The sequence below is a fragment of the Sorex araneus genome, chromosome 11 (genome assembly GCF_027595985.1).
Source record: "Sorex araneus isolate mSorAra2 chromosome 11, mSorAra2.pri, whole genome shotgun sequence".
NCBI lineage: Eukaryota > Metazoa > Chordata > Mammalia > Eulipotyphla > Soricidae > Sorex > Sorex araneus.
In genome coordinates this window covers 370335-383553 of record NC_073312.1, presented here as the reverse complement: position 1 = coordinate 383553, position 13219 = coordinate 370335, and the positions used below count along the sequence as shown (strand labels likewise).

The window sequence follows — 13219 nt, the reverse complement described above, 5'->3', positions numbered from 1 at the left end:
TCTTTCTATGTCTGTCTCTCTCTTTCTGACTCATTTCACTTAGCATGATACTTTCCATGTTGATCCACTTATATGCAAACGTCATGACCTCATTTTTTCTAACAGCAGCATAGTATTCCATTGTATAGATGTACCAGAGTTTCTTCAACCAGTCATCTGTTGTAGGGCACTCGGGTTTTTTCCAGATTCAGGCTATTGTAAACAGTGCCGCGGTGAACATATAAGTGCATATGTCACTTCGACTATACTTTTTGGCTTTTCTGGGATATATTCCCAGCAGTGGTATTGCTGGGTCAAATGGGAGCTCAACCTCTAGTTTTTTGAGAATCGTCCATACTGGAAAACTGCAATTTAATCTTTGCACATATGCCAACGAAGTTGGTTGTATAACGAAAAACAAACTTGTCCTCCAAAATATCTTATTTTATTGTTTGAGGTGGAGTGTATGTTCAGTGCTTAATTCTGGCACGGTGCTCAGGGATCACTCTTAGAGGTATGAACTATTTAAAAGGGGAACATAATAATAACAGCAAACTAAAGTGGGACAAAGAAAAAAGGAGCAAAATAAAGGGTAGGGCTTTAAGATGTTCCTGATGTCACTGTTAATAAGGCATCAAAGAAGATGTTCCCACCACCCCAACCCAGCATCACTGTTGTCTCTGTGAGATCTGAGGAAAATGGTCAGTTCTACTTGTTGCTGAGATCCCAGAGACAACACCTCTTTACAGAGCCTTCAGAAGGGCTTTTATGGGTTCATAGTATATCCTGCCTCCCTCTGCAGTCAGGGAACAATGTCACTTGGGCTCTTTAGTTTGCTGATCACGAATGAATGGAAAACCTCTTTTTGCCTCCCAGTCTCATTAAATTTGAGTTTATGCATACAAAATTTCACAAAAGCACTATAGAATACATTTAATTGGGTCAGTATGACAGATAGTGAATAGAAGAATGTCTACTCTAGGTACATAGGTGAATCTCATTAATGTGGAATAATAGGTAAATACTGTTCTAAAGGAGAGAACATGCATGCATGTGATCATATTCCATGCTAGGACTGCACACATCTCCATCTATCTTTTTAATTTTTTTTTGGTTGCTTTTTAGCCCACACCAGGCAATGCTCAGATGCTGCTCCTGGCTCTATTGCTCTCTCCTTTTCTGTCCAGGCTAAAAGAGGAGCTGGAAATACTGAGTGCATATCCATGCTCAAGCTCAGAACAAGCAAGAAGAGGTTAGCCTAGCAGAAGCTGTGAGTTCTAGATATTCAAAATAGAAACTATTTTGTTTCTTGATTATACTCACATTTATCAATGACAAGGTTCTCACCTAGACTTTGTAAAATTTGGGTGAACTCTTCGGTGATCTGATTTGTAGCAAGAATATGTCTACATGGTGAGCATGATATAAGAAGCCCCTGTTTCATGCCGATTTGGGGATCCCTGGTTCTGAGACTCTGCACACAAGTAATCCTCCACACAAGAGTGCATTCACATATGGGCCTGCAGAAGAGAGCTGTTGCTGGGAAGTACGTTTTGACTGAGATGCTTATTCTGACTGGATACATAGCCTTACTTTGCTGCTGTTGATAAGTTATATTATATGAAATATAATATAGGGGAGGTCATGCCTATAAGCCACCTCCTGACGGTGCCAGATAATCTCACTGGCCACCGTCCAGAACTCATGGCTGCTTCTCCCGAAAGGGAGCATAAAATGAGGTCCCCATAACCTCTATTGCAAACCACAACACCCAAAATGAGAGAGAGAACAAAAGGGAATGCCCTGCCACAGAGTCGGGGTGGAGGGGGGGGGGGTTGGGGTGGGAGTGGTGGGAGAGATACTGGGATCATTGGTGGTGGAGAATGATGGGTTTTCCACTGGTGGAGGGATGGGTACTTTATCATTGTATGACTGAAACGCAAGTACAAAAGTTTGTAAGTCTGTAACTGTACCTCACGGTGATTCACTAATAAAATTAAAAAAGAATAAATGAATTTCTGAAGACTCTCTCATGCTCTGCATGCCCATGGCATAAGAGTAATCACAGACCAAGGCAGAACATATACACTTATAAAGTTTCCACAACTAAATCTAGTTTATTTCTGGTACTGGGGAAGAGGCAAATATTCTCACATCAGACTTGAAAAGCATTAGTAATAAACAATTCTATGATCAAGATCTTAACTTATAGTTAAAAATTAGGCACTCGAATGTAGACTAGAGACTGAATACAATGGCCGCTCGACACCTTTATTGCAAACCACAACACCTAATCAGAGAGAGAGAACGAAAGGGAATACCTTGCCATAGTGGCAGTGTGGGGTGGGGGGAGACGGGACTGGGGAGGGTGGGAGGGACGCTGGGTTTACTGGTGGTGGAGAATGGGCACTGGTGAAGGGATGGGTTCTCGAACTTTGTATGGGGGAAACATGAGCACAATAATGTATAAATCTGTAACTGTACCCTCATGGTGATTCACTAATTAAAAATAAAAAAAAGTCATACAAACGGAATTACAATAGTAACTAGCAGTTCGGGTTGGGCTTCTCTGTTTAGCGTGATATAATTGAAATCCATCCACATTGTTAATTTTTTTTTGTTATTGCTTAGTAGTGTGCCATTGTGGATATTCTGTTATTATTTACCAGTAAAAAAGCATTTTTTCTCTCAGTTACAAAATTTAAATACAAGTGTTTAATAAACATTTATTTTTATTTCTCTTGAGTAAATACCAGATTGTAGTGATGTTAAAATATATGTTAGAACTGATATTTGATACCCAAGTATGATGGTCTCCACTGTTTTTCTTCATGCTTCTAATCAATGCCCGGATCAGTCCTAAGAGGTATGAAGTTATCACTTCGTTCTAAAGCTTGTACCAGATGAAGGAGAAATATTAGAGGTTATGGTCTTGGGGCCAAATGGAGGCTGCCTGGAGCCATCAGGATCAGGATGGGCAGAATGTCGAGAAGATTCACCAAGTTTTGATATTGATTCTGCTGTTGGAGTTGAAAAGATTTCTTTTTAAATAAAAGGTTAAGATAAAAAAAAAAAGAATTAGGCACTTTGGCCAGGCCCATCTCGATGCCAGGGTAGCACATAACTCACCGCTTGCCCTGGGTCCATCCTGTCCCTCGTCGGGAGCCAGCTTTTAGGGTGCTAGGAACTGAGGGCAACTGAGGCTTCAGTCGAGAAAGCAGAAGCCCGGGAACGAATAATATTCCAAGCCAATTAGAACCCAAGTTACAAAAGCATAATATTGTCTTCTTGTGTCTATACAAAAGGGACATTTCTTTAAAGTAAACTATTCAAAAGACACAAGGAGAGGAGAAAGGCAATATTAACTTACAATATAAGGTCAGTATCCTAGAAAGATCTGACCTTACAAATTAACAGAGTCTGATTAGGGGGAAAAGCTGATTAACTGTTTGGGGAAGAGAGCACAGAGAAGTAGTTACAGGTAAACAAAGGAATGGGAGTGTCTTGGGAGCACCTTGATGGGTGTGACGGGATAAACCTAAACTCCTTGTGGCAAGGGGGAAAGGACACAGCAATGTCATCCTACAGTATGGTTTATTTAGCAATGTCCTTTTTGTATAGACACAGGAAGACAATTGATGCTATGCTATGTAACATGGGAGTTAATTGACTCCAAAATAATATTTACTCCTGGGCATTCGTATTTACTTGACTTAAGCCTCAGTTGCCCTTAGTTCCTAGCACTCCAAGAGCAGAATCCCGATGAGGAACTGATGGATCCAGGGCAAGCTGTGAGCTATCCTGGCATCAAAATGGGCCAGGCCAAATGCCATAATACTTAACTATAAGTTAAGAGCACGGTCATGCAAAAACTCTGTCATGACCCAAAAGAGGTAACTGAATAAGGACCCTGCTGGGGTTAGGAAGACTAACCTGGCCTGAGGATTGTAGTCTGGAATATATAGTGAGATGTCCCCAGGAACCAAACTTGAAGCTTGATATATCTTACTGTGATCATACAAAATGACATTGCTAGAAATATTACTAGAAGTAAATTTACTATGACTATTTAAGTGGATTACTAGCTGAGGAAAGAAAGCCACATACCCTGGATGGAATCCTGCCTTTGAGTGGATCTCCTGGTAATCTGGAGTAATCTCCTTAGATGAGATTTTGTCCTTGAGTTGATCTCCTGGAGATCTCCTGGCCTTACTTCTCTTTGATTTGTTAATGTTCAACTCCGCCTCTGTATCACCACCCTACATGATTTCTGTATAAACTGTGCTGTAAGGGACTGGGGAGGTGAAAAGGGAAGTCAGATAGTTAAGTGAGATCAGATGGTCAGAACGCCAGGGTAAGAAGGTCATTGTCAGGAAGTTACAAGGTTACACAGTCACAGGGTTAGAAGAGGTTGGAAGAAGAAAAGAGAAGACAATGAGACAATGGCAGCTGTCTGGAGACCACAAGACAGAGAGAGAAAGAGAGAGAGAGAGAGAGAGAGAGAGAGAGAGAGAGAGAGACAGGAGAGACAGGGACAGAGACAGAGACAGAGACAGAGACAGACAGAGACAGAGAGACTGAAGGAGAAGACAACAGCACTGATGGGAAACAGAAGACTTACAAAGCAGATTGCAATGGCATGGAGAGAAGACAGAGGATTTAAGAAAAGAGCACAATGGCACACATAGAAGCAGAGCACAACAGAAGAAGATAGAAAGAGAGCACAACAACGAAGAGAAAACAAGAAGTTGAGGAGGAAAACTGAGACTTTGGAGACTTTGAGGTCTGAGAGGAGACTAGGATGATGGAACTCTGGTAACTGAGACTACAATTTGTGTAAAAACACAAAAATAAAAAGAAATTGGGGCGAGGAGCACCTCACTGCATCATGCCAGGCACAGGGCACAAGGCAGCGGCGCTGTCTCTCCCGCCTCCCAAGTTCGATAGTCTCCGGCCACTTACCCCACCCCAGGGAGGTTGATGGTGATGACGAGGCAAGTGAAGGAAGGACCGGAGCCAAGCTGGTTGATGTCAATCGCAGTTTATTCCAATCTCCTCTCTATACACTCCCGTCTCTCTCTCTGCTTCTTCCCCGAACCCCCTCATACAGCCACCTTAAATCCCCCCCCCCCCGCACTAGGGGCCACGGCTTAGACATAGGTGTGGTTACAATCATTAGGGGGTAAAGTTCTATCCCTTAGGGGATGCTTTCACTAGGACAGAATCTCTTTCAGCAGGACACCCACCCAAGAGCGGATATCCATGGGTGTAGTTCTCCTCTCTTTGTCCAACTAACATATAAGTATTCATATTATAAATCATTTTGTATGGACATAGCAAGAGATGCATTAAGCTTATAGAATTGCTCTCCTGGGGTCACCTCAATCTCAGACTACAGTGCTCAGGCCAGATTAGTATTTCCTAGCCCTAGCAGGGTCCTAGTCTCGTCGTTGCTTTTGGATCATGACATAACATGTCCATGACCAAGATCTTAACATATAGTTAAGCATTAGGTGCTTTGGCCAGGCCCATCTCGATGCCAGGGTAGCACATAACTCACTGCTTGCCCTGGGTCCATCCCGTCCCTCGTCGGGACCCTGCTTTTGGGGGTGTTAGGAAGTAAGGGCAGCTGAGGCTTAAGTCGAGAAAGCAGATGCCCGGGAGTGAATAATATTTGAAGCCAATTAAATCCCATGTTACCAAAGCATATTAACAAATGTCTTTCTCTGTCCATACAAAAAGGATATTGTTTTAAAGTAAACTATTCAAAAGACAAGAGAGGAGAAAGACAATATTAACTTAAAATACAAATTCACTGTTCTAGCAAGGTCTGACCTTACAGATTAACAGAGTTTGATTAGGGGAAGGACTGAATAACTAGTTGGGGAAGGGAGCACAGAAGTGATAACAGATAAACAAAGGAATGGGAGTGACTCGGGAGCACCTTGATGGGCGTGGCTGATATACCTAATCTCCTAGTGGCAAGGGGAGCAGGACATACCAATGTAGTCTAGAATAGTTTAAAGATTATTACCAGATAAAGCACAAACTCTGTGGCAAGGGAGAAAGGACAAACCAAAGTCAGGCCTAACATATTTAGAGTGATATTCCAACACAATTGTAAGGATGACTACTACTGCACTGTAAAGGGAGAAATCAGACAATACCTGGAAGTCCACCTGTCACCCCTCCTTCGCCTGTCGTCCCCGGAAGAGCCTGGGGAGGCTGCTCCCGTTCCAACTAATGCTGCCTCAGAGTCCTGCCTGCACCCAGCCTGCTCACGGACTGGCCTTCACCACAGCCCACTGTTTCTCATTTCTTACGTATAGTATCACATGTTGAGTTGAGTGAGACAAAAAACTCAACACATAGGTACCTATTTCTAGGTTGTTTTGTTTCCATTTTTATAAAAAGAGATGAACTTTATCAAGGACTTCGACTTCATTTTGTCCAGCTATTTTATTTCATGAACTAAAGTTTAATAGTAATAATAATGGACTTAACTGAATTACAATTCTTTCTTTTTTTTTTTTCTTTGGGTCACACCTGGCAATGCACAGGGGTTACTCCTGGCTCTGCACTCAGGAATCACCCCTGGCGGTGCTCAGAGGACCATATGGGATGCTGGGAATCGAACCCGGGTCAGCCACGTGCAAGGCAAATGCCCTATCCGCTATACTATTGCTCCAGCCCCTGAATTACAATTTTTTTAAAGTGAGTTTTCCATTCTCATTCGGATACTTCTGTGAGAAGCATCAGCTATTAACTATGTACTGCCAGTTCACACAGGTAAGGGTTCGATGAGAAACATGAGTTTGATATCTGATGCTTAATATCTGACTGAGGAATATCCCTCAGCTCACTTATTGAAACAGAAATAAACAGAATTGGGTCTGTGGGACTTTGTCTACCTACCTGGTGCGGAAGCCTTTCTAGAGAAGTCTTATTTACCTAGCTAACTGTATTTTTAACCTAGGATTGCAGATCTTGACTTTCATTTTGCTTTTAGTTTGAAACTTGCCTCAGAAATGCTTAATAGTCAGGTGACCCACTCCCCTCACACTGAGAGTTTCTAACATGTTTTCTTCTATGACAAAAGTCTCAGTTATAAGTGTTGCATTAATGAGAATCCAAAAAACAACTCATTTCTTGTTACGTTTCCTTTTCTCAGCTAATCCTGGGGACTATGAAAATTGACTGGCCAGTACCTCACATCTTAGTTCTCATTGTTGGGATTTTATTTTTGGCCACACTTGCCAGTGCTCAGGGCTTAATCCTGGCTCTATGCCCAGGGATCTCTTCTAGCAGGGCTCAGAGAACCATAAGTTGTTGGGGACTGAACCCAGTTGGTGAGTACTAAGAAAAGTGCCCTACCTCTTATATTATTCTCTCTAGCCTCATGATGCTGCCTTCTGAGTTACCTATGAATGAGAACAAAAAAATTTTTGTTGGGAGTTCGGGACAGAGGGATTGGTGATGTTTAGGGCTTACTCCAGAATCTGTGCTTAGGAATACTCCTTAGGAATATGTGCTGGGGGACATATGTGGTGCCAAGGATTGAATCAAGGTCAGCCATGTGCAAGTCAAAAGCCCTATCCACTGTACTATCACTTGAGCCTAAAAAATTTTATTTTATTTAGGATTTTGGGCCTGTACTCAGCAGTGCTCAGGGCTTACTCTGTGTCTGCCCTAAGGGGATCTTTTCTGGTTGACTTGGGGAATAATATGGGGTTCTGGGGTCTAACCCCAGTTAACCATGTGCAGGCAAGCACTCTACCCACTGTACTATCTCTCCAGCCTATAAAAAGGAATTTTAGTAACTTAACAAGGTTGGATTATAGAATTCCACTGAGGAGATGGCCTCAGGCCTATATATTTCTGTTTGTGTTTCCAGAAAATGTTGTCAGGCCCTAGAATGACCACACCGGAGATGGAAGTTAAGGAAGCATTTATTGAATGTCCTCGGAGACTTACTGAGGCAAAGAAGCAGAATGTGGTTAAGGTTTCATCCAGCTCAGGGGTCAGGGGTCTTAAGTCTCAGCAAATGTACAAAATTAATGCATTTTGGAAGCCCATGGAATAAGATCATGGTAGAATAGATCTTCCTTGACTATGAGGGTATCAGACCCTGCACAGTAGGTATCTCTGAGTCTTTTTCCTCACTGATTCCAAGAGGCTTGAGATTGGCCTGCAGGAGGTGTTTGAGATTTGAGTCTCCATGCATATCCCTGCCCATACTCTCCCTCAGTCTGCCCTTCCCACCCCAGCACTGTCAGTCTCTGAACTTGGCCAGTGCCCCTGCAAAAAGCATCCTTTTCCCGAATACATCTCTGAAGACTCCAAGCACCTCCTTCTTGTCCTCCCCTCCTCAGGTCCTTTGAGGAGATATCTATGGTCTCTGCCTCCCCCATTCTAGGACTCACTGCTTCTGCTAGGTGAGCCTCTTCTTGTATATTCTGGGATTGAGCAGGGACCTGCACTCCAAGCATTTTCAGCTCCTCTTTTAGCCTTGAGAGAAAAAAGTAGAGTAGAAGGGTGGGGAGGATACAAAGAAACCGGGATTCAGACAAAGGTTGGTTGAGGAGCCTCCCTTAGCTATCTTCTTGTGGGCTGGGGGAGGGTCTCCACCTCTGTCTCTTCAATTGCAGTTGCTGGCACTTCTGCTGTAGTTGTTCATGGCGCTGTACAGCTGCCTCCAGGAGCTCCTGGGCCTTCTGGTTTTCCTCCTCAAGCAAGTGCCTGAAGTTGAAACAATTAGAGCTGGCATCTCTCTTCCCTTCCCTCTTCCACCCTCCCGGTTACAGTCTTACACCACTGCTGCTGCCTCCTGGCTTCGAAGGAAGAGCCCTTCATTGATAGAGCGACCCTCAGTCCCAAATTGGGAGCATAGGCGGTGTTTCACATCCTCTAGTTTTGCCTCCACTAGCTTCTCTGCAGCATGGACAGATGGAAAGATGAGGGCAGGTGATGGTAGAACAAGGCAGAGCTCCCCACCCCAAGGCCTACCTTCCTTGAGCAGTTGCTCCTTGCTATTGTCCAGTGTGCTAATCTCCTGAAGCAGTCGCTCAGGTCTCTTGAGATTAGAAGATAGGATCAGTCACATCTTCTGCCTCATGCCCCCACTATGTGTTTCAGAGAAGTCTTACTGAATCTGGTCTCTAGTTAAGGATGCCTCATTTCCTATTACTCCGGCCCTCTAAAGATCTAGGTATGGTCCATACAGAGTTTTTTCCACTGGGCATTCCTTATTCCCCAAATTGTATCACTCCAGAATCTAACAGTATTGTGTGGAGAAGTATGTGCTTATTGATGTCAGGAACTTTCCAAGTTTTGAAATCCACCCTGGGGTATTTACTATAGAAAATCATGCAAATAATACAGGATGTGTTCCTTAAGAATCAGGTACTTGCTCAGCACTGTGTCTCCTCTCCTTCCCACTGTGTGGCCTTTTTAAAGATCCTTTCCATCCTGACACTCATTATCTGCTTACTTCCTTGCTCTGTCTGCCTGGGATGCACAGGTGCCAAACATTTGCCTGCTTAGCTCCCCATTGTCTTTTCTGTGCCTGTGATGTCTCTAGACACATCCAAAAATCTCCATGAGGGATGATCCATTTGTGATCCACCCCCTACATACCTCTTGATCACTGGAAATCCTGGGATAGCAACAGGTATGGATGGAGAGGACCAGCAGAAAGGATGATGGTGGATGGCAATAAAAATGATGAAAACCCGAAAAGAGTGATTTTTTCAGAAACTGGTTATTATAGGTAGTGGGAAGGAGTCCTGGAAGAGGACTGAGTTTTTGGCCTGGTGCTACAGGTAGGAGAACTGGCTTTGATTCACTCACATGAAATTCCCATAGATCCTTGTGTTTGCTCATCAAATCCTCCAGCTGTTCTTCAAACTCCAACCTGTAAGCCAAAAGATAAGGGTATATGGACAGATCCCTCCCCCACCCCACAGTGACCTACTCCAGACCTTGTGGGGGGCATTACAATGCCTTGCTGCCAAGTGCCCACTGAGTCAGCTTTTTTGTCAATCTCCATCTCTTATATTAGTTCCACTTAGAGTCTACCGATTTACCCTATTGGACACTACCTTAGTTGCCTCTGTTTATTCTTCTCTTCCTCAATCTTGGAATTTAGGGCAGAAATTCGCTCCTTGCACCCCTCCAGCATGTTGTGCTTCCTGGGATTAGAAAGGCAGCTTTCATGTTTTTATTTATTTTTATTTTATTATTGAACCTTAGTGAGGTACACAGTGACAAAGTTGTTATAATAATATTCCAACACCCATGAAATGCAGCTTTTAGTCATATGATCTGTATGTGTGGCCAGAAGGAGGATGGATGAAGCACCTATCTCCTCTTCGAGACTTAGTTTTTCCACTATAAATATTTATAACACAAACATTTGATCCCTTGAGAATGAATAAATATTAGTATCCTCAAAATGTTTCAAACAGTTCTAGTTTACACATACTAGGGTATGGGGCCTCTGAACACAAAATGAGTTAAATAAGTATTCATGAGGTAGAAATATGGATGCATAAGTAGTTAGGTAGATGGAAGTATAATGAATGGAGTGTAGAGAAGATTGAGTCAATGTCAAAGTAAAGAAATGAGTTAATAGGCAGCTAATGAATGCATGAGTAAAAGGTAAAACTGATGTTTTATCAAAATAATGCTTGGCACACTGAGATTACTGAGATTACACTCAAAGCTACTGCCTTCTGTTGGAGCTATTAAGATGCTTTGATATTCCCACTTTACAAAGGGAGTTGCTAGTCTGAGAATGATTTATCTCATTCTACAATACTAGCAGAATGAAATGCAGGGAAGAGAGAGGTCAAATGGAAAGCTCTTACCTTTGTGCCTCACCTTCTTTCTCCTTGCAGTGGAGCCTGAGGATTCTTAGCGTCTCTGCAGGAAGGGTAAACCAGGGCCCAGAGAGGTCATCAAGTTTGAGCACGCATAAGTCAAATCAAGGACCAAAAGACAGTACAGTACATAAGACTCTTGCTTTAAATACACCTAATATTAGCTCAATCTCTTATACCACATCTGGACCCATGAGCACCACCAGGTATGATCCCCGAGCACAGAGCCAAGAGTAAGTCCTGCATACTTCCAGTGTGGCCCAGAAACAAAACAAAAAGTTCAAACCATATGGGGTCTCTTGTACACCTGATGGAGCTTTGTAGTTTATTGCAAGTATGATGAAAACCACTGTAAAGATGAAAAGCTTATTTGTATTTCTTTTTTAAAAAAAGCTTGCTATGAAGAGAGTGAGCTTCTTCAAGTAGGCAAAGACAAAAGCTCTGACACAGAGTAGTTACAGTTACCTTGCTTTTTGTTCAAGATTTCTTTCAGGTGTATTTTCTCTCCACTCACTGGAAAACATAGTAATCATATCAGGCATCAGTCTTGATTAACTGCACTCTTGGGGACTGGGTTTACCCAATATATCAAAGGGTATTTTGTACAGTTTTACCAATAATTCTAAATGTGGACCCTTTAGGGGAGTTCTTTCCCTTCCCATGCCTGAATTCCCAGATAAGGAACAAAGGGCCCTGGTGTTGACAAGAGTGGCTGTGAGAACCTCATGGAATGCCACAGTGTTTACATGTTTGGGAGACAAAAAGCAAACACAACACAAGAAGCAAGATAAAGGTTATGAATAAACACATCAAGCAGTTAGGGGAATGTGACAGGTGTGGGCAGGGTGTAATCTATAGACTGACTGAAGGTCTAAGACAGGGACATCTGAGTTGAAAAATTATGCAAGGAATTAGGACTTGTGTTATAAGGAAGGAATGTCCTACAAAGGTCTGTGTGTGGGACAGTGCCTGAGGGTATTTCTGAATTAGTTGCTTCCACAGATTGGAAGAGGAGGAGATTGATAAATAAAGGATGCTGACAGTCTGGAACATTGGGTTCAGGAAGGCATGTAATTTTGCCATGGATTTCTGGGTAACTCAAAGTATACTTACAAGAGTCCAGTTCCTTCTGCAGTGTCTCCCAGACAGTCTGGGCCTCTCCTAGCTCCTCACTGGCTTTCTTTTTTGCTGTGCCAAAGAGTAGAAGGCTAAACATTATGCAATTGCAGTCTCCAGCCACATTATTTCCTGTGTACAGTGACATTTCATATTTGTCTATAGTAATCCTGGAGAGGCCCATATTTTATAGAGGGATCAAAAGAGGTTTCCATAGATAAAGCCTTTCTTATTGGGCCCAGGTGTAAGCAGGGTCAGGTAGCATCAGCTTTTAGACTGATCTGTGCCTGGTTTAATGCTATTAGTGTTGCAAATATTTAGTAATTTTTAAACAAAAGGCCCTGCACTTTCATTTTGCACTGGGCTCTACAAATCATGTTTCTGGTCCTGGATAACAAACCAAGTTTTCTGCACTCACCTTGTTGAACCTCATTAATCCGGTTAATCAGGACCTCGACCCTGGGCTCCAGGCTTCCAACTGCAGAGATGAAAGAAGTTGGGTAGAGATGAGAGAACAGACAGAGGCAGGTGAGGGACCTCCATGGAGTCATATTTGGGGTAGTGGTGGGGAAAAGAAGCAATATTCATTCACAAAAAGGTTGTGATAACTATAGTCAAGAGGAACAGCAAAAACAAGGTATTCAATAATGGAAGAGTAGATTGTGCTTCTTCAGATATGAGGAGCTCTCTTGAGGGTTTCACGATAAAGTGAGAAGGCAGTCCTGCAGCTCTCTGGGTAGGGTTAGGGGGGTGGTTGGTGAAAAGGTCTACCCTCTGAGAATATGGTTGGAATGAGCCTATGAGCTGGCAGAGAGTAGCAGAGATGAGGTGAAGTGGAGATGAAAATCTGGATTTAGTACTTCAAAAATTAAAATGTAAAAGTAACAGAGTGAATGAGTTAATTCCCCAGGGTTGTGAACTTTGAGCCTGTAACTGAGTTTCCTACCCACAGATCCCAAAGCTCTGAGCAACAGATATGACCTTTTTGCAACTTCTTCACCATTTCCATCAGGTCTTCGATTTTCTGTGAGGACTTGGCCTGTCCTTTGGAGAGAAATACAAGAACTTCAGAATACAGGAGGCATAATAAGGGGTAAAAGGGTCTGATTGAGCCAGATTAATAATACAGGTGCTGTATTTGCATGTGGTCAACTCATACCACATATGGTCCCCTAATCCCTGCTAGGCGTGATCTCTGAGCATACAGCCAGGAGCAAGTCCTGAGTATAGCTAGTGTGCACCTC

General features: G+C 42.9%; 1 protein-coding gene across 1 annotated transcript; it reads right to left on the bottom strand.

Moving 5' to 3' along the window:
- Positions 1 to 8089: 8089 nt before the first annotated feature.
- SYCE1 (synaptonemal complex central element protein 1) lies at positions 8090 to 13014 on the bottom strand. The gene is made up of 12 exons (XM_012935897.2): positions 12957 to 13014; positions 12394 to 12453; positions 11973 to 12047; positions 11325 to 11372; positions 10848 to 10902; positions 10080 to 10169; positions 9829 to 9892; positions 8986 to 9052; positions 8790 to 8910; positions 8608 to 8718; positions 8403 to 8487; positions 8090 to 8167 (listed from the first exon to the last, which is right to left on the bottom strand). Exons 1-12 carry the CDS (start codon positions 12982 to 12984, stop codon positions 8090 to 8092), a joined length of 882 nt encoding a protein of 293 aa, XP_012791351.2. The 5' UTR covers positions 12985 to 13014.
- Between the last annotated feature and the right edge of the window lie 205 nt (positions 13015 to 13219).

Coding starts and splice junctions, on each gene's coding strand:
- SYCE1 (XM_012935897.2), bottom strand. CDS start 12,984: ATGGAAATGGTGAAGAAGTTGCAAAAAG. Junction 10,903..11,324: donor AATCTTGAACAAAAAGCAAG/GTAACTGTAACT, acceptor CCCTTCCTGCAG/AGACGCTAAGAATCCTCAGG. Junction 9,053..9,828: donor AGGATCTATGGGAATTTCAT/GTGAGTGAATCA, acceptor TCTAATCTCAAG/AGACCTGAGCGACTGCTTCA.